This window comes from Rhineura floridana, chromosome 3, assembly GCF_030035675.1.
Source record: "Rhineura floridana isolate rRhiFlo1 chromosome 3, rRhiFlo1.hap2, whole genome shotgun sequence".
In the NCBI taxonomy this organism is placed as follows: domain Eukaryota; kingdom Metazoa; phylum Chordata; class Lepidosauria; order Squamata; family Rhineuridae; genus Rhineura; species Rhineura floridana.
Genome location: NC_084482.1, coordinates 58,446,954 through 58,471,324, shown reverse-complemented (window position 1 = coordinate 58,471,324; position 24,371 = coordinate 58,446,954). Strand labels below are relative to the sequence as shown.

At 42.6% G+C, this 24,371-nt stretch overlaps 1 protein-coding gene across 2 annotated transcripts in view; it reads left to right on the top strand.

The window, feature by feature from the left end:
• Nucleotides 1–613: 613 nt before the first annotated feature.
• Nucleotides 614–24,371, top strand: part of ACSF2 (acyl-CoA synthetase family member 2) — a 95,981-nt gene continuing 72,223 nt past the window's right edge. The window contains exons 1-4 of one of the 2 annotated variants that reach the window (XM_061616039.1): nucleotides 614–1,161; nucleotides 17,895–18,090; nucleotides 20,910–21,038; nucleotides 22,481–22,534. In XM_061616039.1, the coding sequence (XP_061472023.1) occupies nucleotides 1,064–1,161; nucleotides 17,895–18,090; nucleotides 20,910–21,038; nucleotides 22,481–22,534 (477 nt within the window). In that variant the 5' untranslated portion in view covers nucleotides 614–1,063. The remainder of the gene's footprint in view (nucleotides 1,162–17,894; nucleotides 18,091–20,909; nucleotides 21,039–22,480; nucleotides 22,535–24,371) is intronic. The other variant, XM_061616038.1, reaches the window with a different exon arrangement.

Sequence of the window (24,371 nt, the reverse complement as noted above, 5' to 3'; positions counted from 1 at the left end):
CCTTCTAACAGTGAAGTCTGTCAGTGTGTGCCAAGAGGACTAGAGGACCACTGAGAAACTAGGGAGGTATCAGCATGGCCAGGAAACCCCCCAAGGTTTGCAGAATTACATGACATCTTGCCCGGGTGGGGATCGAAGGGGGCAGCCCTACCCTAAAACCGCCCAATGAGGACTCGCCATTCTAAGAGGCCACAAAATATTGAATGTCTGTTGGGAGGAAAATAGGAAAGGGGGAGGCGACAGAACAGGGTATTCTGGAAGATGATATGACTGCTAGAACCCCCGAACAGCAACACTCCACACCGCAACATTTTTGTTGTAGGTCCCACTTGAGCTATCTGTACAACTCCTAACAAATTAATAGAAATTATAGCCCAGTGCACTGGCTGGCAATCACGTTGGTACTTTCACTCAAGGTGGCCCTGTCCAAAGACCAGAACAGAAAGAAGAAGCTGTTGCTGCCGTCGCCCCACTTCGTTTATTCCTGATTCTGCTCACCAGTCTTCCCCTGCCTGTCTGCCTGCCTGCCTGCGTCTTTTGCTGACGGTTCTTCCATTTCGACGGCCTGCCTCCGCCTGGCGGACACTTTGAACAGAAGACCGCGCGGGGAGAGCGAGCGAGCAGCGCATCATTAGACGGAGGCAAATAACCTAGCTATGCGGCCCTCGATTAGGCTGCATTTCCAGCACGAGAGCCTGTCCGGTCGACTTTAGCGCGGAAATGCCCGGGAAATGGAATTCGCACCGAAGAGGATGCCGTGGGAGAAACGGCCACCTCAGCTTTCTTCCCCGCCCACCTTCGTTTCCTTCCTTCACGGTGACGCGGCGCATGGACAGTAACGACTTGTGCATTAGTGGCGGCGGTACCGGCAGCACCAGGAAGCAGCCGCGCCGCCCCTTTCCAGTCCCACGCTCCTCCTCCCTCCTCGGCCAGCTCAGAGGGGTAGCTTGCTCCTCGCGGCTCGCGGGTGTCTCTTCCTCTGCTGGAGTGAGCGAAAGTTGCAAGCACCCGGGCTGAGGCGGGAGGCAGCCGGTGGCTGTACCTTTGCTGGGAAGGGGGGCGCATGGCTCATACCACCGCACTGCTGAAGAGAGTCGCCAGGGAAGGTTGGGGTGTGCTGGTGGCTCGAACTGGCCCACTCCGGGGCATTCATCGGGTCAGGTACCAGGGGCGAGGGAACAGATGCCAGGGTGATGGACTCTTTCTTCGGGAAGAGCAGAGGGTGACTGAATGTGCAGGAAGAGGAATGGGAGGCTGGAGACAGCAAGAGAGGGGGAACCAAATATGTGGGGGGGAGGGTTTTTTCTCTCCCCCCCTTTTTTTTGGACACAACAAATAATTGGCCAGAGGACTTGGGGCGCTATATTTGGAGGGGTTGTGCCTTCCCGCGTGATTCGAAGAGAGGAGCGGTGGGTGATAAAATGCAAGGCAAAGAGTGTTCCAGAGTAGATTTGGGCTTGCCAGACAAGTTGGGATGAAGATATTTTGAGCACAAGGCGGTGGGAGGGGGTGGGAGGGAGTCGGGGGAGTGGTGAGCTGGGGAAGGAGAGGGAAGTGATAATATATATTTGGACATAAATTTGGGGGTGTTATGCCAAGAGGCCATTAATGCAGGGGTAAGTTAGTAAAGCAGCGTGTTGTGTGAGAAGCAAAGCAAATAAAGTGAAAAGAGCTTTTCTATCCTCAGTAGAACTAACATTATCAAAAAGTTATTTGGGACCACTCCAAATTGTGTGTGTGTGTGTATGTGTTGTGTGTGAATTCTGCAACAAGTAATTGATGCAATAGTGCATTAGTGGTCGATTTATACTGTGCTGTACACACATCATTCAGCTTCATTAGTTCTGCAAGGCTTTCCCAGTGTCACTACATCCTTGCTTCCTGGAGGGATAATCATGTGCTATAGTGCAACAACAAATAAACCCTGAATATTTGTGATATAAGAAGTTATAGGATTTCAGCAGGAAGCTATGGGACATGTACCAATTGGAAAAGAAGCAGTCACCCCAAAACCTTTGAAGGCACAAACGGTATAGAAAGCAGGGTTGCCTGTAACTGCCCAATCATGAGCACAAATAACCAGGAATGCACAATGAAAAGGCTGTCTGGAGAGATCTGAACATTCCCTGATGTTTGCTCCCTCTCATGTAGTTCTGCAAAGCTGGCCCTACCCTTAGAATGAGATGGCTGCCTAAGCCAGCTGAGTGTGAATGTAATGAAACTGTTAGTTATTTAATTAGTTATTGTCTTTTTATTGCCAGGGAAAAGAGATTTTCTACTTCCGTGCCAAGTATCTTGGCCAGCCTTGTCTACTGTGCACCTTGATGGGGGTGGGGGGCACCATTTGCTGTTCTGTCTTAGGCAGCAAAATGCTCTGGCTAAGCATTTGGCCAAACTGCTGAATATCTGGACATTTTTGGTCAGTAACCCATCCCCTTTTTCAGTCCAATAACATCTTTTACTTTTTATTTATATTCCATAGCCAGTAACAATTAGGAGATCCTAAAATCTGATTTCCCCATAAAGCACGAATCTTTCTACCGAAAGGCTTGGGCTCCTGGCTCTGGGGAAGGAGAACAGAGAGAGAGAGAGTTCTTCCAATGCACATATGGGCTGGGAAACAAAAACAAATGTTTTTACTTTTCCATAGCCTTCTCATGACTGCTTTCCTGCTCCATTCTTTTATGCCTGGCTGTGGAAGTGTAAAGGTTTCTCTCAGCCGTTACTTCACCTGTCTGATCCCAGAAGCAGATGTTGCTTCAAAGCTCCCACATTCAGCCACGTTATTGACCAGCCAAGTTCCTGTAGATAACAGGGCAGGCAGCTCGAACTTGAGCAAAGCATGTGAAGCCCACTAGCATCAATGGTATAGGAACCTGTAGAGTTCTTTCTTCATTGTAAAGCATGAGAGTTTGTGGAGCAGAAGACAGCAGTACCCCACTGCTTGTTTAATGCTGTTTATAGTGTTAGGAACTGGTGAAACCCTGATGCTGCTGCTGAATGTGAGATGGCTCCTTTTCATGGGCATCCACGGGAGTGAGGAGGGTCCCTCTCCCCCCATGGACCATAATCTCAAGATTCCCAGCTTTTGTTCCTTTTTTTAAAGTAAATTTCTATTATTTGTTGAACCTGATATTAGGCAAAATGTACAAGAACTATTATTCTCATTTTTGTGAGAAACTAGCCTGTTCCTCCCCCCCCTTTTCAGTGTTTTACTCCCCCCCCCCAAAAAAAACATTATTGTGGATGCCCTTTCTTTCTTTCTCTGGCTTGTGATTCAAGCTACCATAGAACTGGTGGGAAAGGGCCAGTCAAAGCACAGAAGGGCAGTATCATTTCAGCTGGTGCACAAAAGAGAACACACATTGGGTGAATATGAGTAATGTGACCCTTGCCTTGTGTAATACATCTCTCTGGAGAGCCCATCAGTACAGCTGTGAACAGCCCTCCTTCTCTAATTTACACGGGGACAATATTGGAGTGTAGAGTTGAAACACTAACCTTGAAATGAACTGGCGTAAAGGGGTGGTTAGGCCACTCAAGCCATGTCTGTGGTGCCCTGGGTTATGTTATAATGCCATGATTTCTTCTGGATTTAATTATTTTTTTTAGAAACAAAACAGAAAAGAAGTTAATCTTGCTGCCTGAACTATGTTTCTTGCAAGCATTCGAGCTAGTTTTCCTGGGAGACTTGTATTTTCAGATTTGGTCACCATTTTCATATTGTACTGAGAGCTGGGTTCCCATCATGTCTTGCTTTTGAAGCAAGGACCCCTCCACATGCACAGCCCTGTGCTGTTCTTGGCTCATTTGCTGATACCAGCAATGATTTTGGCAAATCCAGAATGGCAGGAGAAAACCCTGTGAAATACACATCTCCTCAGGAAAAAAAGCTTCTAAATCCAGCTTCCCTTGGATGTTCCCCACTGTAAGAGTGTTGCCACTGTGCCAAGTCCAAGTATTGTCAGTTACTAGATGTTCCTTTTGGACTAAGTCTCCATGGAAATTTCATAAGAAGGGGAATGCTAAACTCTCATATTCCCTTAGTGCCTAGCCTTTTGGAGATGCTGCATCTCTTCCACAAATAGTGAACCCTGAGGATTTTTTTATTATTATTGGTATTCTGAGCATCTTGAGAGTTTCTTTTCCTTATTTGATAGCAGTAGTTCAGTGCTTTGAGTGCTCCATACAGGAACAGAAAGGCAGGTTGCATTTTCTGAAAATAATAAAAAATAGTCCCATTATTCAACCAGTATGCCTTTTTCATCTCTGTCAGCTTATTTCATGCTAACAAAACAATCTGGGACTCTTGGCAGATCCTTGTCCTAATATAGCCAAGAACAGGATTTGGGGCACTGAAGAATTGAAGTTACAAAGGCAATAGATTCAAAACATCCTTTAATCGTCAGGAAAAGTGGAAATTTTATAGAAGAGCCCGATCAGATGCATAGGCTGCATTTCCATGCAGTGCTGATCTATGATCTATTATTTAGTGCTATGTGTATGGGCCCCTCCATGAGCTTGAAAGAAGTGTTAGGCTTGCAGGCTTCCCTCCCTCTCACAAAGCTAGGAGAAGGATTTCTGCCAAGTTTAGTTTCACTTTCAAAGAATCTGAGTTTAGCTTTACTTATATGTACTGAGGATGGTGATTTTCGACAATCAGTGGTTAGTTCCTCAAATCATCCATGGGTCATGAAACTGGCTTCTTTAACCATTAAAGCTATCAAATCTTGTGCTGTCTCCCACACTGGTGCAGCAAAGGGGCAGTCATTAAACACTCATGGAAAATATACAGAAGCAACTATGCTATAGTGGTTTAAGAAATATTGATGGTGTGTCTGTTGCATTGCTGGAGAAAGTATGTGTAGCATAGGAATGCTCCTGGATGTGACATTTTATCTGTTGGGCAAATGGTAATTTATCAGGACCGAGAGCCAGTGTGGCATAGGGTTGCCAGATCTCCGTTTTTCAGCCTGAGACACAGGTTTCTGGGACCCACCTTAATCTCCAGACTCTCAGCTTCAATTTTAAAAAAAATAAGTTTCTAGGTGGTCTGGTTCCCGAGATATACACCAAAACATCAGCCCCCCCCATGACTGTTAAATCTGTTTAACAGATCTGTTATAGCAGCTCCTAGCAGAGCTTGGAAAAGTTACTTTTTTAAAACTACAACTCCCATCAGCCCCAGCCAGGATGGCCACTGCATTGGGCTGATGGGAGTTGTAGTTCAAAAAAATAACTTTCCCCAGCTCTGGCTCTAACTCTGCCCTTTCAGGATTGTAGCCAATAAATGAAGCCAGGATTGTGATTTGTTGACGCAGGCAGTGACTACACTTCATTGCAATGTCAGGAAATGGTGGCTTTGAAATCTTCAGTTTGAGTATGTAATAAATATGGCTTAAAGGTTTTTTTTCTCTTGTGTGCAAGAGTCAGACCCTGGGCTGTTGGAGAGGGCAGTGCTTTGAAAACCTTGGCAATATGAAAGTATTTAATCTAATACTTGCTTTTCTGGGATGCTAATCCCATGTACCTGGAGTAAACCCCATTGAATTCATTAGGACTTACTTTTGAGTAGACATGGTTAGGATTGTGTTGTAAATTAATGGGACTTTTGAGTAAAGATAACAAAGAATTGTGTTTGTGTTGTAAATATTTCCCTCTCTCTCCAATCCTATTTTAAAGCAATTAGGCAGGGTTTACCTAGGTATCACATTTTTTATTATATAGGAAACTAGTACTGATTTTGTTAAAAATGTTCTGCAATGACCAACTGGTTTGACAATAAACTATTATATGGGGTGTATTTTTACAAGTGTGTGTGTGAGTGTGTGTGTGTATGGAGTCTTTCCAACAACCCTGTGAGGTAGGGTTGGTGATTGGAAACCAAGGCAGCTCACAATAAGAAATAAATCCCTTTAAAAACCAATAACCATAAAACAAGTATAAACAGTTGCAAAACAGCTTAAAGTGGCATGATTCTGAATTTTGGGTTGGGTGAATGAAGTTTATTTATTTATTTATTTATTTATTTATATCCCGCCCTTCCTCTAAGTAGGAGCCCAGGACGGCAAACAAAAGCACTAAAAACACTTTAAAAATAATAAAAGCAGACTTTTAAATATATTAAAACAAAACATCTTTAAAAGCTGTGATTCCAAAATTTATTTATGTATTTTATTTACAACAGTTATATACTACTTTATTGTAAAAAATCTCAAAGCAGTTTACAGAAATAATTAAAACAATAACATTCTTGGCAAAAACAGTTAAAGACATGTATTGAAAAACATTCAAATTAATAAAACCAACAATGAGTTAAAAACAGATTTAAAAACACAATAGCTTCTACACGCGTGGATAAAAAAAGTAAAGGTATCCCCGCACTTGTAGTGCGAGTCGTTTCCGACCCTTAGGGTGACGTCTTGTGACATTTACTAGGCAGACCGTTTATATGGGGTGGGATTGCCAGTTCCTTCCCTGGCCTTTCTTTACCCCCCAGCGTATGCCGGATACTCATTTTACCGACCACGGATGGATGGAAGGCTGAGTGGACCTCGACCCCTTTTACCGGAGATTCGACTTCCTCCTTCCGTTGGAATCGAACTCCGGCCGTGAGCAGAGCTTCAGCTGCGTTACCGCCGCTTACCACTCTGCGCCACAGAGGATCTTAACATGCATGGGTAGGCTTGCCTAAACAAAAATGATTTTATCAGGTGCTGAAAAGAGGCGTCTGCCTAATGTCAATAGGCAAGGAGTTCCAAAGCGTAGGTGCTGCCACTTCATTGTTGTTGTTATGTGCCTTCAAGTCAATTTTGACTTATGGCGACCCTATGAATCAGTGACCTCCAATAGCATCTGTCATGAACCACCCTGCTCAGATCTTGTAAGTTCAGGTCTGTGGCTTCCTTTATGGAATCAATCCATCTCTTGTTTGGTCTTCCTCTTTTTCAAGTGAATCATGTCTTCTCATTATGTGTCCAAAGTATGATATGTATCCAAAGTCAGAGGAAGGCAATTGTAAACCATCTCTGAATACCTCTTACCACGAAAACCCTATGAACAGAGTATCCAAAATGCTGCCACTTTACAGGATTGATTTCTTACAAGAGCAGAACAAGTACTATGTGGCACCCATAACATGGGAAGCACAGCTTGAACTTGGCCTGGTAGCAAATCAGCAACCAATGCAGATTTCAGAGCAGAGGTATTGTGTGCTGATAGGATCTCACTCATATGAGCAATCATGCCGCAGCATTCTGCATTAACCAGAGCTTGGAAGATTACTTTAAAAAAGTAATAAATTACAGTTACAGTTACATGGCCCCCAAAAAGTAGTAATTACAGTTACAATTACAATTGCTCTGAAAGTAACTGATTACTTTATTTTTACTCAAAAGTAATTGCTACAATTACATTTTAGTTACTTTTTTAAAAAAAGTGCCTACAAGGTGCTGGCCTTGGCTGCTGCACATCTAAGTAGCCTAAAACAACATTAAAAATAAGCACACACACACAGAGGGTAGTAGAATAATTTTTTTTATCCATAAGATTAACAGAATGGCATAACAGAATCTCGCATCCCTTCACCCCACCCCCAGCAATGATGATACCCCAACACACATATATTTTGTATATATATATTGCCTCCAGCTCCTTTCTCCTTCCACTCCTGTCAATTTTTAAACAATTGTTTTCTCCACGCCGTCTTGCTCTCCACCTCCTCCCTCGTCACCTCCTACCCACCCACAGAGTATGATGGAAGAGTGATGCTGCACAGAAGCCCAGTTTGAGGCACATGATTTTCATCCACAAATCAGAGGAGCAGAAGACTTCCCCTGCTCCCCCCCCCCAAGTAATGCACAAAAGTAATGCTGGAAAAATTACAACTACTCCTCAAAAGTAATGAAGTTACTACTCGTTCTATTACCAGCAAAATGTAATGAAGTTACCCACTCGTTACTCAAAAAAGTAATAAATTACAAGTAATTCATTACTTGTAACTAGTTACTTCCAAGCTCTGGCATTAACTGACTGGCTGCAAGGATTTCTTTAGTTTGGGTTTTCGGTTATGAATTCTGACTGGTTGTGGGATGCTAAGTTGTCTGCCTTACTCATAGGAATCTTGTTGTGTTTGGTATGGTATTGCATTTAGGAAAGCATCACTGTATTTTGTTTTTCATTTTTTGTTTGCATTCATTTACCTTTAACCTCACTCCCTTACATCCATAGAAGCAACAGCAGTGGTTGCATGTGCTCAGTTTAACCCCCTAAAACCCATTGATGATGTACCTTGTTGGTTGCATGGCAGTTTGTTTCTTGCCCAATAGTGGTAAAAGAGAATTCACATATTTGAAAGTGTGGCTGCAGTTGTTGTTCCCAAGCTGCTGCCTGTGAAGATAGACCAAACCATGTGTGTTTTCTCTCTGTCAATTATTACTCACTGGAATTGGGTTGGCTGTCAAAGTGAGTTTATAGCAGCCCACAGTGCAGACAGAAAGGGTAGAAAATCTTCGTACTCTTACTTATTTCTCAGACCTCTTTCTGAAGTGAAGGGTCAAATCTGTAAAGAAGTTTGGAGCAGCCACATTAAAAGATAAGGGCAGGGCATTCCAGGCAGGGCTGCTTGGATATAGATGTCTTTGCAGAGGATCCCCAGTCAAGCTTGACCAACAGCACGATCCAAACTATATCTACTCAGAAGTAAGTCCTGTTGAGTTCTATGGGGCTTAGTCCCTTAGTAAGTGTGTTTAGAATTGCAGCCTTCAGGGGCATCCATCTTTACTCCCAAATGCTCCCATCTAACATCTCCACAACACTAGGCTCCTTTCTTCCTACAGCGGCCTTCTGGTGACTGGCCTGGCCTGGCGGCACTTAAACCCTCTTGCCGAAAGCAAGTAGGCTAGATTAAATGTTCCCTACCCAGGCTCCATCTTTTAGCTAAGATTTCTAGCTTTATTTCCAATCAGATATTTTTTTTAATTGTATGCTCCAAGCAACTGTGATTGATGCTTAATGTATCATGCTTAATGACATCACTCGGGCCCGCCCCCGTGACATCACTCGGGCCTGCCCCTGTGACATCACTTGGGCCCGCCCCATGACTTCACTCGGGCCTGCCCCTAAAATCTCAGGTTTTGGGATGCTTCTGACCTGGCAACCCTAGTGTGGTGTAGTGGTTAGAGTGTTGGACTATGACCTGGGAGACTAGAGTTCGAATCCCCACACAGCCATGAAGCTCACTGGGTGACCTTGGGCCAGTCACTGCCTCTCAGCCTCAGAGGAAGGCAATGGTAAACCCCCTCTGAATACCGCTTACCATGAAAACCCTATTCATAGGGTCAACATAAGTCGGAACTGACTTGAAGGCAGTCCATTTCCAGTTAGGTCTAAGAGTAATAAGTATGTGTGTGTGTTTTAAGGTCCTTTCTAATCTTATTTATTTTATTAAATTTATATTCTGCCCTTCCTCCTGAAGGAGTTTTAGAACTGGTTTGCTAATTCACATCTATTATCTTTCTGGCTGATCTGTGACTCTCTAGATGGGTTGGCATTGAGGAAAACAAGGTTCCTGTGCCTTTCAAAACTACCTTTCAACATTCAGAACCAGCAGGACACCACTGATCTCCCATGATAAATATGAGGTAGTCCAGGGTGGGGAGCAGCAATGCCTGTACTCTCTCATTTTGTGTTATGCCATGCCCCCCCATGGCAGCCCTCAGCACTTTCTCAAGTATGTGCCCACTGGTCCAATAAGGTTGGCAACCCCTGGTGTAGACAGTACTGAGTTGGATAGGTCAATGGTCTGACTAAGGCACCTTCTGCTCCTAACTCCATCATCCTTCACCATTGGTCAAGCTGGCCAGGGCTGAAGGGATTTGGAATCCAACAACACTGGGAGGGCCGTAGGCTAGCTGCCTCAGTTTTAGGGCAGGTAGTGACTGGGGAGAGATGAGGTTGGTAGCTTCTAAAATTTGTTTGTGCATGTGCTAGTGTACTAGCAATGCAAGCATGCAACAGTTACTAACTCTCTCCCAGCTTTGGGAGTCTATTTCCAGGAAACTCCAAAACTCCTTAGTTTTAGTTCCAGCAATTTCCCCAAAAAAATCTTACCTGGGTTATTTACATAACCTGCCCAGCAATTTCCAAATAAATAAAAGTTAGTCCTATTAAACATTTGCCTGCTGGTTTATGCTTTTCTCTGTTTGCTCTCTCTACTCTTGATCACTTTCCTTTTGCCATAGCACTATTATTATGGCCTTGGTTTGAAATGCAATTAAAATGGGTGACTTGTGCAACTCTGCACGAAGAGGAAGATTGGGAATATGCGATTTTACCTTTCTTTACTGCCCAACCCTTTCCCTACAAAGAGTTCCAGTGTAACAGGAGTACCATTCCCCTCTGTTCTATATTTAAGACAAACACAAAATTTTTAGAGTAGCCGGGCTGATTTTCGAAGGGCATTCTGTTCTTTCAAAACAAATACAACTTTTTCCTGTCCAGAGTCAAGTTCTGAAAATACTGTTCTGTATGGTTTGCAGCAAAACCAGCTGTTGATGGTGCCAATTAATGCATCTCCATGATGTCATTAAGACACCTCTCTCAATGCCTAGAGCTGTTTTGTAACTCTTTTAACATATTCATTAAATGAGAAGGGCAAACATATGTGAAAGGCATATGTAGTACTTAAATGTATATAATATGTTCAAAACAAAGGCAGCTTGCTTCATTCATATGGAAAGGCAAGATTCAGGGCTGGTGCCAGAGGGTGGCCAGGTTGGGCCCTGGCTGAGGGCCCCTGTGGCCTAGAGGGACCCCTGAAGGGTCCCTCCTTATAGTGGGAGGGTGCCGCTCCCGTTCCATGATCCACAGCAGCATCGGGTCCTGCAACCCAACCCTGTCGCAGATCACGGAAAGGAAGCTTCCAGGCACCCCCCAATACAGGCAGCAGGGGCTTCAATAAGCCCACCCGCACACCCCATCTACCTTTCCCATTAGTGTGAAAGTGCGTGCTGTGCATGCATGCCTGCCATCACCCAAGATGGCGATGGGGGCTTCCCGAAGGGGCTGATGCCCCTGTTGCCATGTCGGATGATGGCTTGCATGAATGCTACACACGTCATTCACATGACATGAGAGGTAGGTGGGGCGTGTGGCCAGGCTTATTAGCCTGGCACCACCTGTATTGGGAGGGTGTTGGGCTACGGCACTGTATGCCCCCTTCCTGGGCATTCAGGTTTCCGAGGTACCAGAGAGATGAAGAAGGCAGACTCAGACGCAGGTTTACTTAAAAGGCGATAGTTTATTTGGGTAGCTTTCAACCCACAGGTGTACCCAATGTGGGTCAGACTGCACGTCTTGCACAGAGCATGACCAGTTCTGAACTCTCCCCACTGGGCACAAGAAACACTTTTATAGGGTACTTGTTTACCAGCTCAATAATGAGGTTACATAAGCATTAATTATTATGAAGCATTAAATCATTGCATCTATTCTATTAATCTTTGAGTTAACAAGGCAACTTCAAATAAGCACTAATTACTAGAAAAGGCTACATCATACAGCATAACAACAACTGATAAGCAAAGCCTCCTAATTGCCTAGCAGGACATTAACTGCTCCAAAATCTACACTACCTTGGCTAACAAGGCACCTTCCCAGCATCCCAGCATTACTCTTGGCACAGCATCACACGGACTGCTTGTTAGGAACCCCAGATTAGACTCCAGGTGGCTCTGAGCTCATTGACTGTTCCTTGAACCATCTTCCTCATGCTTAAATGCTGAATGCTAAACTAGAGAAAACTAAACCTGGGTGGGGAATACAACCCCCCCCCCTTACCTACAGGCATCTATTCTGCTAATATAGCTACTAAACTTGCCCACGGGCCAATACAGGCGCTGTGGGTGCGGGGCAGGCTGATGCCCAAGTGCCCAGTCATACCTGGTGCTGGCCCTGGCAAGACTGATGACTGACGCAGCATCTCCTATAATATAATGTAGCCTGTCATACAAATTACAATGCTGGAAGGAAGCTGAGCTCACGTTGGGGGTGGCTAGGCTTGAACTGGCAAGGGGTAGAATTTTTCTTTATGTAAACATTCATCTTAAATATTCATCTACTATGTATCTGTCTACTTTCAAAGGTGATCAACGTAGCTAATACCAAAATTTAAAAGCATATGCATAATATAAAAACAAAACAAAAAGAGCAGCAGATAAAAAACATAGTTTTCCGGAAGCAAAGGGGGATAAATCACCAATAGTCTGACTGTTCTCTGAACAATGATATGCAGTGGCATCACTAGGGTTGGTGTCACCCGGTGCGGTAACTCATGGTGTCACCCCCATGGACCTCCTCCCGTATCAGACCATACAAAATCCTTAGTAATGTTTTTTGTACTAATGTTACTCGTAAATCGTAATTCCCATATATCACTGAATGTAATGGCAATAGTAGTGACATAAACAACTAGCAAAATTAAAATTACACCTTTAAATTACAATATCATACGCATAGCTCAAATTCTTGCTCTTATCGCTAATGGGAGTTAATTATCTTGCATATGCCCATAGTAAATTTTCAGATACTTTCAGACCCTCAGCAATTTTCAAGTGGTCTATGTAGAAGAAAAGCTTAGGAACCCCTGGTAGAAGACATCTGCTTATGTCCCTATGCTGCTGTCACCCCTCATTTAGGTGCCTGGGATGCATGCGTGTGGGCATACCTCCTTACAATTATGGAAAGTGATTCTTAATAATAAGTCTCCAGACACAAAGTTACGTAGGTATTTATCAGTTGTTTAGTAGAAAATCCAGAAGTGCAGAGTCCCTTCATGATAGTTGCAGCCACATACACCCTTTTTTGCTCCTAGATTAAGAATGAGATCTTTGTTAATGCATTCTCTCACAACAAACATCTCTAGGAGCCAATCAGCATGTAAGTGGAGAGCATTAGCAACTGAGAAGAGACTTCTCAGTGGCTGACTCACCTCCTTTCACTCTGATTGGCTCCAATCAGCAGGAAAGGCAAGGAAGCCTATTAGAAGACTCTTCTCAGTGACTAACACACTCCCTTTTCATGCTGACTGTAGGATGCTTGGAGACATAGGGACCCTGCTCCCAAAAAAGCAGAGGGACTAAGACCCCCTGGGCGACTACCCTCCTGGTGCTTATGGACATGACCGTAATATATTTTGTGACGTGCAAGTTCAATATTATTTATTAAATGTGTTTAGGATTACACTGATGGCATTCCCAAATATGTACTTTCACACAGACTTTGGTTTTCCATAACACAATGTTTGTCCAAGCCTCCACACTCGGGGGAGGGAGCACTGCTTGCACACCCCTTCCATAAGCACATCAAAGTTGGATACACACCTGAACCAAGACCCAGACAAAAGGGCACTCAAAACAAAAAGGTAATTACAGTGGCTGAGTAGATCTTGTACAGTGGTTATACTGACTGGGCAGCAATCAGAACCAGCTGTTACCACAGATGTTACTACTGTGCATGGAGGGGGAGGAAGTGGAATAATTCTAGGGGGAAAGGATAGAAAAATACCATCTGGTTTGGCTAGTAATAGCCAAATATTGGGGAACCCAAATGTATGGCGTTTGATGGAACTTGCAGGAAAATGTGGCGTGCTGTGAATATGATGTCAAAACTGATTTACTAGTTTGAGATGATCACTATAAAGCAGTCTTTCTCTTTAAGAAAACATTTGGTGAAGCTGATCCTGAAAGCAAAGCAAAACCACAAGTTCCTAAGAGAGAATTTACAGCTGGAGATTTAATACATTTTGTAATTGACAAGATGTGGATTTTTTTTTTTTAAAGGCATTTCTTGTAATATTTGCTCTTTCTCTCCTCTCATCATCCGTTCAAGTATTTGTAAGCTCTTTGAGTAACGGAAATGTCCTTATGGAATTTGTTCCTGCTTTTCTAAAATAAAATTTAAAAATAAATTTAAAAAGGAAAGGGAAAATAAACCCCCTCTGATTGTACACAAACAAACAGAGAGAGAGAGAGAGAGAGAGAGAGAGAGGAGTTTCTTGCTTTTCTAAACACATCCATCCACCCATTCAGACAACGCTGGCTTTCCTTCTGCCTCCTTCCCCACCTCATCCCTCTTCATGTTTCTCATTCATGTTTTCCCCTTTCCCTCTTCATTCATTCATTCCTTCATCCTCTCTCTCTGTATCACATTTTTCATTCATTCCCTTTTGGGCTCTGCTCTGCTCATCCCACCCCCAGGAACAGCCTGGATAAGCTGGGCGGAATGTGTAGGAATCAAATCAGGCATAGCAATGAGGAGGGGTGTATGTGTAAGAGGAGATGGTTCTCTGTAGCAATGGGCCCTGGCTCCTCCTCCCCCGTCAAATCACACAACACTCCCTTTTATGGTTGCATGTTTGTGTGTGTGAATGGATGGGGACTGGGAGCTACAAGCAGCCCTGGCGTGTGGATGTGTGAAGAGGAGAAGGCAGCGCCAGCATCAGCAGCCAAAAACGTGACCAGCCTATATCAAGCGGATACAGCGGGAGCTGGAGGCAGAGAGTGGAGAGACACACGTGGGAGCTAAAAAAACGCATCCCAGCCCCCGTTCCTGGTGACTGAGGGGCACGGGGCTCTAAAAATATTTCACATGCCATGAGAGCTGCTTCTCCCATTTGTGTAGGAGAATCGGTGCAGGCCGCCCTCTCTGCATGATCTTTCATAGCCATGCAAAATGAGAGGATTTCAGTCAATGTACCTTTTCCCTCCCGGTCACTGTAGGACAAAGGGCGTGTTAGCGCGAGGCGGGAGCAGAGCAGCTCTCCACCTGTTAGCTTCCTGCTCTTCCTCGTGCCTTCCACGTCTTCGCGGGCTTCCTCTGCTCCCCTGCATGCCGCGGCCGCATTCCACATGTTAGTGCGGGCAGGGCAGCTCTCTGCCTGCCTGCCCCGCTTCCCAGCGGTGCCTGGAGGGGCAGCTCGTGGTGTCACCCCCATATCGGGGTGTCACCCGGTGCGGCCTGCACCCGCCGCACCGCCCTAGTGACGCCCCTGAGATGTGTGTGTGTTGACTGCCTTCAAGTCAATCCCGACTTATGGTGACCCTATGAATAGGGTTTTCATGGTAAGCGGTATTCAGAGGGGGTTGACCATTGCCTTCCTCTGAGGCTAAGAGGCAGTGACTGGCCCAAGGTCACCCAGTGAGCTTCATGGCTGTGTGGGAACTCGAACTCTGGTCTCCCAGGTCATAGTCCAACACCTTAACCACTACACCACACTGGCTCTCATGATAGCACAATCAAAAAATACTGGCTGAGGGGCTATAGGGGCCCTGTGACACTGATGATGCAAGGGTATGTGCTGGGGACATATCATTGTTGTGAGTTCTGTGGCTCCCTTTGAGGGTAGCATGTGGGTATTGTTACAAGCACAGCCCCTGATTTGAGGCTATGGTGTCGTTTACAGGGACACTGGGGTGTGACTTAGTATTTTCCTGGTGTTTTTCAATTTTCTGTATTGTGTTTTTTCCCCCTCTCCTGGGCTGAGCTTGCATGGGATACTGGCGGTCTTTCACTGCTAGTATGCTGGTGGCTTTCCACCCCTGGCACAAGTAGGTATAGCAGTAGTCTTCACTGTTTTCAGACCTGGAACTCGCCTTTAACCCAAATGTGCATGTGGGAACACCATTGCTTTAAAAAAAAACACCCCCTCATATTTGTATGGTAGTGCTGCTGTTGCAATCCATTTTAGGCCCCAACTGTGCTGTACATTTAAAGAAGTATCACACCACTTCAGTCATGGCTTCTCCCAAAGGATGCTGAGAGTTGTTAGTAGACCCCTATTCCCTCACAGAGCTACAGTTCCAAGAGTTCTCTGGGAAGAGTGACTGACTGTTAAACTGCTCTGGAAACTAGCTCTTTCAGGAAAATAGGGATATCTTAACACCTCTCAGCACTAGGGTTGCCAAGTTCATGGCCTGAGACTGATCCTGTATCTTTAGGAGAAGAGAAAGTCAGCCAAGTGCAGATGTTCTTGCAACCCTGTAATGGGAAAAACCACAAGGTGGAATTCTTCCTTCCCCCTGCACAAATGTTAACGATACAGAAGACCGCTTGGTTGCCTGTTTAGGCAAGCCTATCCAGGCATGTAGAAGCTATTGTTTTTTTTAATCTGTTTTTAACTCATTGTTGGTTTTATTATTTTGAATGTTTTTAAATACCTGTCTTTAACTGTTGTTGCCAATAATTATATTGTTTTAATTCCTTCTGTAAACTCCTTTTCAGTTTTTTTTACAATAAAGCGATATATAAATATTGTAAATAAAATGCATAAGTAAATTCTGGAGTCACTGTGGCCCTTGGGTCTCTTTCCACTTTTAGGAACAAAGGAATCTACCTTATACCAACTCAGGCCATTTGATACCATCTAGCTCAGTGCTGATGACATGGACTAGCATTGAATCTCCAGGATTCCAGGCAATAGTTTCTTCCAGAAATTGAATTTTGGACCTTTGCATGCAAAGCATATGCCCTACCACTGAGCTATAGCCGTTCATTCCCCTGTTTAAAATAGTATCTTTTAGAATTGTTCTTTTCAATTCACTAATGAATGCATACCATACTTAGGGCAGATCCACACCATTCATTTAAAGCACATTCAACATACATTTGAAGCACATGAATCCCACCACAGAATCATGGGCACTGTAGTTTGTTAAGGGTGGTGGGAACTAAAACTGTGAGGGGGAAACTACACTTCCCAGGATTCTTTAGGTCTTTAAAAGTTGTACAGGGGGAGGGAGAATTCCACCTTGTGGTTTTTCCCATTACAGTGTTGCAAGAACACCTGCAGTTGGCTGACTTTCTCTTCTCCTAAAGATACAGGATCAGTCTCAGGCCATGAACCTGGCAACCCTGCATATACCCCATAAAATAGTTTATTGTCCAAATGAGTTGGTCATTGCAGAACATTTAAAAATAAATCAGTATTAGTTTCCTATATAATAAAAGCAGTGATATCTATGTAAACCCTGCCTAATTGCTTTAAAAATAGGATTGGAGAGGGAGAGAAAGATTTATAACACAAACACAGTTCTTTACTATGTTCACTCAAAAGTCCCATTAATTTGCAGCACAATCCTAACCATGTCTACTTAAAAGAAAGTCCTATTGAATTCAATGGGGTTTACTCCAGGTATGTGGGATTAGCATAGTAGCTTTATTCCCAGAAAAGCAAGTATTGGATTAAAGCTTCATATTGGGAAGGTTTTCAAAACACTGCCATCTTCAACAGCCCAGGAAAATTTAAACTTGTTTGACTTGTGAACACAAGAGAAAAAAAGACTTTTGGTACTGCTTGCTCAGTTTATGAGATTTTCAGATAAACAGGAAAAAACAATCATTTTCTACCTTTGCAATGGAGCCTAATGACTGCCTGGAGGCCCAGAAATCCCTTGTCAATCACGACCCTGACTTCACTTATTGGCTACAATCCTGAAAGGGCAAGGGTTAGAGCAGCCAGCTAAGAGATAATTTCACGGAAGTTGCAGGGCGGGGGACAGGTGACATTTTGGTGTATATCTCGTGAACCAGACCATCTAGAAACTTAATTTTTTTTAACTGAAAGCTGAGAGTTCAGAGATTAAGCTGACCACCTGGAGAGGACCCCAAACAGCTGGCATATCCAGCCAAAAACCGGACATCTGGTAACCCTAATTCCACTACACTGTTGAAAGTTCTTAACATGCTTTTCCCAGCACATATAGGTTGATGATATTGCTCATGGTTTGTTTGATCTCCATTTGGTGATAGCAAAAGAAATATCCCACCCCACTCCTGTCTTTCTGCTGTGAATGGCATTGCCGCTCTCAATTTCTGATTCTCATCTGTTCTCTTGACAGTACTCTCCAAACTGATGCACCCCCTGGTACACCTAGAGCAAGCAAAAGCTATGTCCATGGGGTGTCAGACTTTCCACTTATCTGTAAAACCCTGGATCAGTGCCTGGAGGAAACAACTCACCGACATCCTGAGCGAGAAGCCCTGGTGTTCCCTACAGAAGGAATTCGGAAGACTTTTGCCCAATTTAGACAAGATGTAGGTGACGAATGATTCATTTGTTACTGAATCTAGACATGCTGACATATTTATTTAAATCATTTTAACCCTGCTCTTCAGCCAAAAATGGCACCCAGAGTGGCTTATAAAAATCAGTACAGTAATAGGACATATTAATAACATAACCTGAACTTTAAAAGGTCTTTGAGGCAGTAAGTTCCAGATGACCCAAAATGCAAAGATTTAACAAAAGTTAGATAAGATTTTTTATTTATTATTTGATTAATATCTTGCCCTTCCTCTCAGTAGAAGCTAAGTGCTGTGTAACTTAGTTGTGTCATATTGTCTATTTTACCTTATAAGCATAGTATTTTGGTAGAGTGTGATACTGGAGAAAATGAGGGGTAGGAAGTGAATTTTTAATGTTTTTTTCTTTCCATCTTTCTACTTTCATGGAACTCAAGGGTGGTGTACATTTGGTTTTGAGGAAATCTTCCATCCAGGCACTGACCAGACCCATCTTCAGAAAGGTGGTAGCCTCATGTGTCTTTAGGCCCATATCCTTGGAATTGCTGTGCATTAAAGCTGAAAAGAAAAAGGAGCAATTTTTTTAAAAAAAACTTTCAGAATAAAAACTGCCCACAATACCAAATAGTTGTATGTCTAAAGGTTCTAGCCTGTCTGGAAGCAGTAGCTGCTGTCCAAAAAGACCTTTCCATAATTCCTGATATTTGAGGGCTGGTTGATGATGCTGAGAAGACCGCTTTGCACATGGTCAAGTTAAAACGCCAGTCCTGTTCCTGTTTAATCCTAAACAAGAATCTATATACTCATAACCCCTGGACTTGTTACAGTGTATTCTCTGTGGGGCTGCCCTTGAGGGCACTGTGGAATAGGGTTGCCAGGTTCAGGGCCTGAGACTGATCCTGTATCTTTAGGAGAAGAGAAAGTCAGCCAATTGCAGGTGTTTTTGCAACACTGTAATGGGAAAAACCACAAGGTGGAATTCTCCCTCCCCCCTGTACAACTCTAAAGACACAGAAGACCTCTTGGAGGCCGGGCCTGGCAACCAAGAAGTCTTCTGTATCTTTAAAAGTTGTGCAGGGGGGAGGGAGAATTCCACCTTGTGGTTTTTTCCATTACAGTGTTGCAAAAACACCTGCAATTGGCTGACTTTCTCTTCTCCTAAAGATACAGGATCAGTCTCAGGCCCTGAACCTGGCAACCCTACTGTAGAATTTTCACTTGATCCGGAATGTACCAGCCAGGTTAATACCTCATGTTAGCTGCAAGAAGTACGTAATGCTAGTTTTATATGAGCTCTGCTAGTTGGTGCTTATCTTTAAAGACCTTTACAGTTTGGGCCAAAACACCTTGAGCAAGCATCATTTTTATTATGTTCCTTCCCATTCTTTGAGTTCTAAGGATGAAAATCTCATGGTGGTTCAACCATCTATCGGCCTGGTAGTTACTGCAAAATCTTATTTTTCTGTGTTGGCCCCAAGCACTGAAATAATTCACTAAATTTGGTGCAACAAATTCAGGAAATTGGTCCATTGAAATAAGTTGCCAAGACCTTTTGTCTTCAGGCAAGCCTTTTGTAGCTAAAATGTTGTTTTAATGCCAGCTCTAGGGTTTATCTGTCCCTCTTTTGATTTATCCTAATGTTTTATTGTTGTTGTGATTTTATTGGTACTTTTTTTCTTCAGTTGTAATCTGATTTGAGAGCAGTTGTTGCAAAGCAGACTATAAAAGGGCCTGAAATAATAAATAAAAACAATCTAAAAGCAAGATGGACTTAATTGTTCCAGATGATGAACCCTGGATAAGTTTTCTAGAGTGAGAGTGGACATCTACTGAAAGCATCTGCCTACAGCACTTTGAAGGTGATCTCGTGCATGTTTACTCAGAAATTAGTCCCACTGCTTTTAGTGGGATTTACTCCTAAATAAGTACATAGGATTATTGGGTACTTTTAAAAGTTTTATAAACTAATTAGAACAGGGGTGGGGAACCTATAGCCCTGATGTTGCGGAACTCCTCCCATCAGGCCCAGCCAGCATAGCCAACAGTAATGGGAGTTGTAGTCTGTCAACATCTGGAGGTCCACAGGTTCCCCACCCCTGATTTAGGGCATTAATGTTTTAATGCTGCTTGTAGAATTTTTCACCAGATATAAATTAATCTCAGACCAGTTTCACTCATTCTGCTTAGGGCCAACCTAACTGTGATTTGGAAGTGCATGAAGGCTTCTTTTCCCTCTTTTGTTTTTACTTGTTTGGACCAGAACCATGATACTGGTGCAGGAAATCACACACCCCCCCCAAAAAATACTACTAGGAGGGTAAATCATACAACCACAAATCAAGTGCCTAATAGCAGCTTCAGGGGAGCAGGCTTGGATCCAGGGCAAGCACAAATGGGGCTGCTTCTAGCAAACAAACAAAAAAATACCTTTTTTGAATATATACTGAATATGTACTGCTCTCATGTCACATTTTACTTTGAACCTCTTTTGTGCATATGAAAGTCAGAAGTGTAATTTTAAGTGTGTTTGTATTTGGTTTTTAATCTGTTGTTGGCCACGTAGAAAGGTGTGGTGCTTTTAGGACGCAAATGTTCTATTTGAATGCAAAAACCACACATCATTTTCTGATTATAAGAGAACCTGTTTTACTTTCTTTAACCATCTTGACTGGGGAGATGAATATATTGGCCATATTAATTCCTTTTCTTTTAACCGTTTATATTCTTCAGTGTCATCAGTGCACAGAATGGAATGTTCACATCCTGCATCATTTCCTATCTCTAGTTCAGTTTGCTGAGACTTCTTGTTGTTGTTGTTTTGCATACTCTAGGTTCAGCAGGCAGCAGAAGGACTTCTGGCTCTTGGTTTGAAAAAGGGTGACCGACTGGGGATGTGGGGTCCCAACAAGTATGAATGGGTCCTAATGCAATTTGCCACAGCCCAAGCAGGAATCATCCTGGTAAGTTCATCCTGTTTATAAACAGCTGGGTGGCTTGGTGGTAGGTTAAGGAGAAATGCAAATACTCCCTACAGAGATATGATGCTGGGGGATAGAGTTCATATCTTTAAAGAATATTCACTGAGCCATACTGTATTATCACAGCTACACACACTTATAGGATTAGGGTATATAAGTGTTTCAGTTTGTATAGGTGAGGGGAGAGAAAGATAACTGTGCTTTCTGTACCATTGGGAATTGTTTGGCGTCTTGTTTTGCTGATAAAGAAGTCTGTAAAACTCAGTTTTTACCAATATACTTTGGCTCAATAAAATATTTTATTTAAGACCCATTTCATTCATGCCACTTGTAGCCTCACCCCCACTGTTGCTATGCATATGTGAAAGAAATAAATGCAGTTTTAAATCTGTAAGTGTCGGATTTTGAAAATGGTGGATAGCTATGCAGTACAGTAACTGATGCATTTCAAACTTCTTGAGTGTTCTACCAGAAGAACTGTTTTAGTTCTCCCCTGACCTCCCCAATTTTCCATAAAGTTACACATTTAGGAATGGCTTGTTTTACGTGTTAAATAGGACCTATCTTTTTAGTCACTATTAACAGGTACTATATTTTCACAATTAGAAAATTGTGCTGCCATGGTTTTGCCTCCCTAACAATGGATTCCACTGCAAAGTAAATATATATACAGTAAAAGGAGATGAGGACCTCCTTTTCTTGACATGCTCACGATTATGTTACTGGAAATATAGAGATGGCTTCTTACAACACATATGGCACAATTTTGTTTCGATGTGCCATAAAACGTAGTCTAATAACTGAATACCATGTCTCCAATACTTCCAAGAAATTTTTAAAGGCAACATTTAATTTAATTTTTTAAAACAAGAAAGGTACTGACACGGCCTATAAAGGTTAAATGGTCAACAATGCTTGCCTTATATGAAAGGCAGTTGCTTTGAGCTGCTAAGAGCAAAGGGATGGAAGAGCAGGTAATGTGGAAAGGTGGCTTATACATCTAACTTAGTATGGGACAGCATCTGAGTCTATTTGCACAGCACTATGGGTGCTGATACAGCATTGGCAAGTTGAAGAGTTCCTTTTGCTGCAGTAGCTGGAGGGGCTGTCGTGTCATATTGTATAATTTGTAGTTTGTACTACTGGAATTTGGTTTGCATGACAGGTGGCATAACAATATTTTAAATAAATAAATTTGCTTTGGAAAAGCAAAACTTGGACAGTTGTAATGTGAATTAGTGCAAAATAGGAATATTTACTAAATGTTAATTAATTAAAATGCATGTGTGATTTTGACCTATTTGTATTCTCCATTCTCTGAAACCGGTCCTAGAAGACCTCTGACCTCTCAGACCAAGCTATCATTGTTTCATAATAAATGGTTATGAGATGGGATTAATTTTGCAATCTGTTCTTATTTCCAGGTGTCTGTGAACCCAGCGTATCAGTCCCATGAGCTGGAATTTGTAGCAAAGAAGGTATGACAGGCCTGTTGCAGTCAGCACTACTTGATTCCATTCATAGCATTTGTGAAAAGCTTGATTCTCTGGAAATGCATTGCTTGGGATAGCAATATGGTTTGGAGGAAGGTACAGAAATAGGCAGCTAAAACAAGAATGCAAAAAGACAATATCTGTTGTTAAAAAGAGAGAAAGACGTCAATGGATGACTGACGAAACTCTTAAAATGGTTAAGGAAAGAAGGAAAGAAAAAGAAAAAGGAGACAGAAACATGGTCAGAACTCTAAATGAAATAATACAGTGACTAGTACGTAGGGACAAAGAGAACTATTACAATAGTTATTGTATAGAAATAGAAGAGTATAATAAAAAAGGTAAAACAAGAGCCCTATTCCAAAAAATTAGAGAAATTAAAGGGAAATTTAAACCAAGAGTAGGGATGTTGAATATCAACAGGGGAACACACTAACTGACCGAGATGAAATAAAAGGAAGATGGAAGCAATACACTGAAGAACTATATAAAAGAGATGCCAGCATGATAGATTCATTCACGGAAGAACCATATGATGAAGAACCAGAAATTTTAGAATGTGAGGTGAAAGCTGCTTTTAAAATACTTGAAAGAAACAAATCACCAGGAACAGATGGCACACCATTAGAGTTGCTACACGTTAGTGAGACTGAATCTGTCCAAATCTTAACAATTATTTGTCAACGAATATGGAAAACTAATCAATGGCCCAAAGACTGGAAGTGTTCAATATATATCCCAATTCCACAGAAAGGGGTTCCCAGGGAATGCAGTAATTATCAAACTATTGCATTAATATCCCATGCAAGTAAAGTAATGCTTAAGGTTCTACAACAAAGGCTCTTACCATATATGGAGCAAGAAATGCCAGACATCCAAGCTGGATTTACAAAAGGAAGAGGTACCAGAGATCATATTGCAAACTTTCATTGGATAATGGAACGGACCAAGGAATTTCAGAAGAAAATCACCCTGTGCTTTATAGATTACAGCAAAGCCTTTGATTGTGTAGATCATAAAAAACTATGGAAAAACAAGATCTGAACATGGTGGTTTATAACAGATGCTATTGGAGGTCGCTGATTCATAGGGTAGCCATAAATCGTAATCGACATAATAACAACAAAGTGTTTGGAGCTTTTATGTTTTTAGTTAGGTGAAGAGGATTGGAGATGCATGTTTTTCTCTCATAATACTGGCACTTTTGGTCTTCAAGTGAAGCTAATTGGCAGTAGACCAAGGACAGAAAAAAAGGAAAAAAATATTCAAACATAGCAGAACAAACTGATGGAATTCACTACAACAAGGTGTGATGATAATTACTAGCTGAGGTGGATTTTTAAAAAAAATTATAAGACAAATACATGGATACTTAAATGGAACATTTATGTGAGTAGGCAGTTGTATTATATTTTATTATATTATATTTCTATCCTGCCTTTCCTCAAGGAGCTCAAAGTACCGTACATGTTGTCTCCTCTACTTTTTTTGATCCTTACAACAGCTGTCTGAGGGAGGTTAGGCTGAGAGAGTGTGACTGGCCCAAGGTCACCTGGTGAGCTTCATGGCTGAGTGAGGATTTGAACCCAGGTCTCCCTGGCCCTAGTCTGGCATTCTAACTAGTACTGCTGCTGGGGATGAGCCATAGGGGAAGGCTTTCACCATCATACCTTTTGGCTTGCATGTATTGGAGACAGGATAGCAGATCCAACAAAGCAATTCTTAGGTGCTTCAATTTTAAGAATTTTGTTTAAATGTTTTGTACAATTGGGAGTAGTAGGCAATTTAATTATTACTTGCATCTTCCTGTTCCTGATCGTGC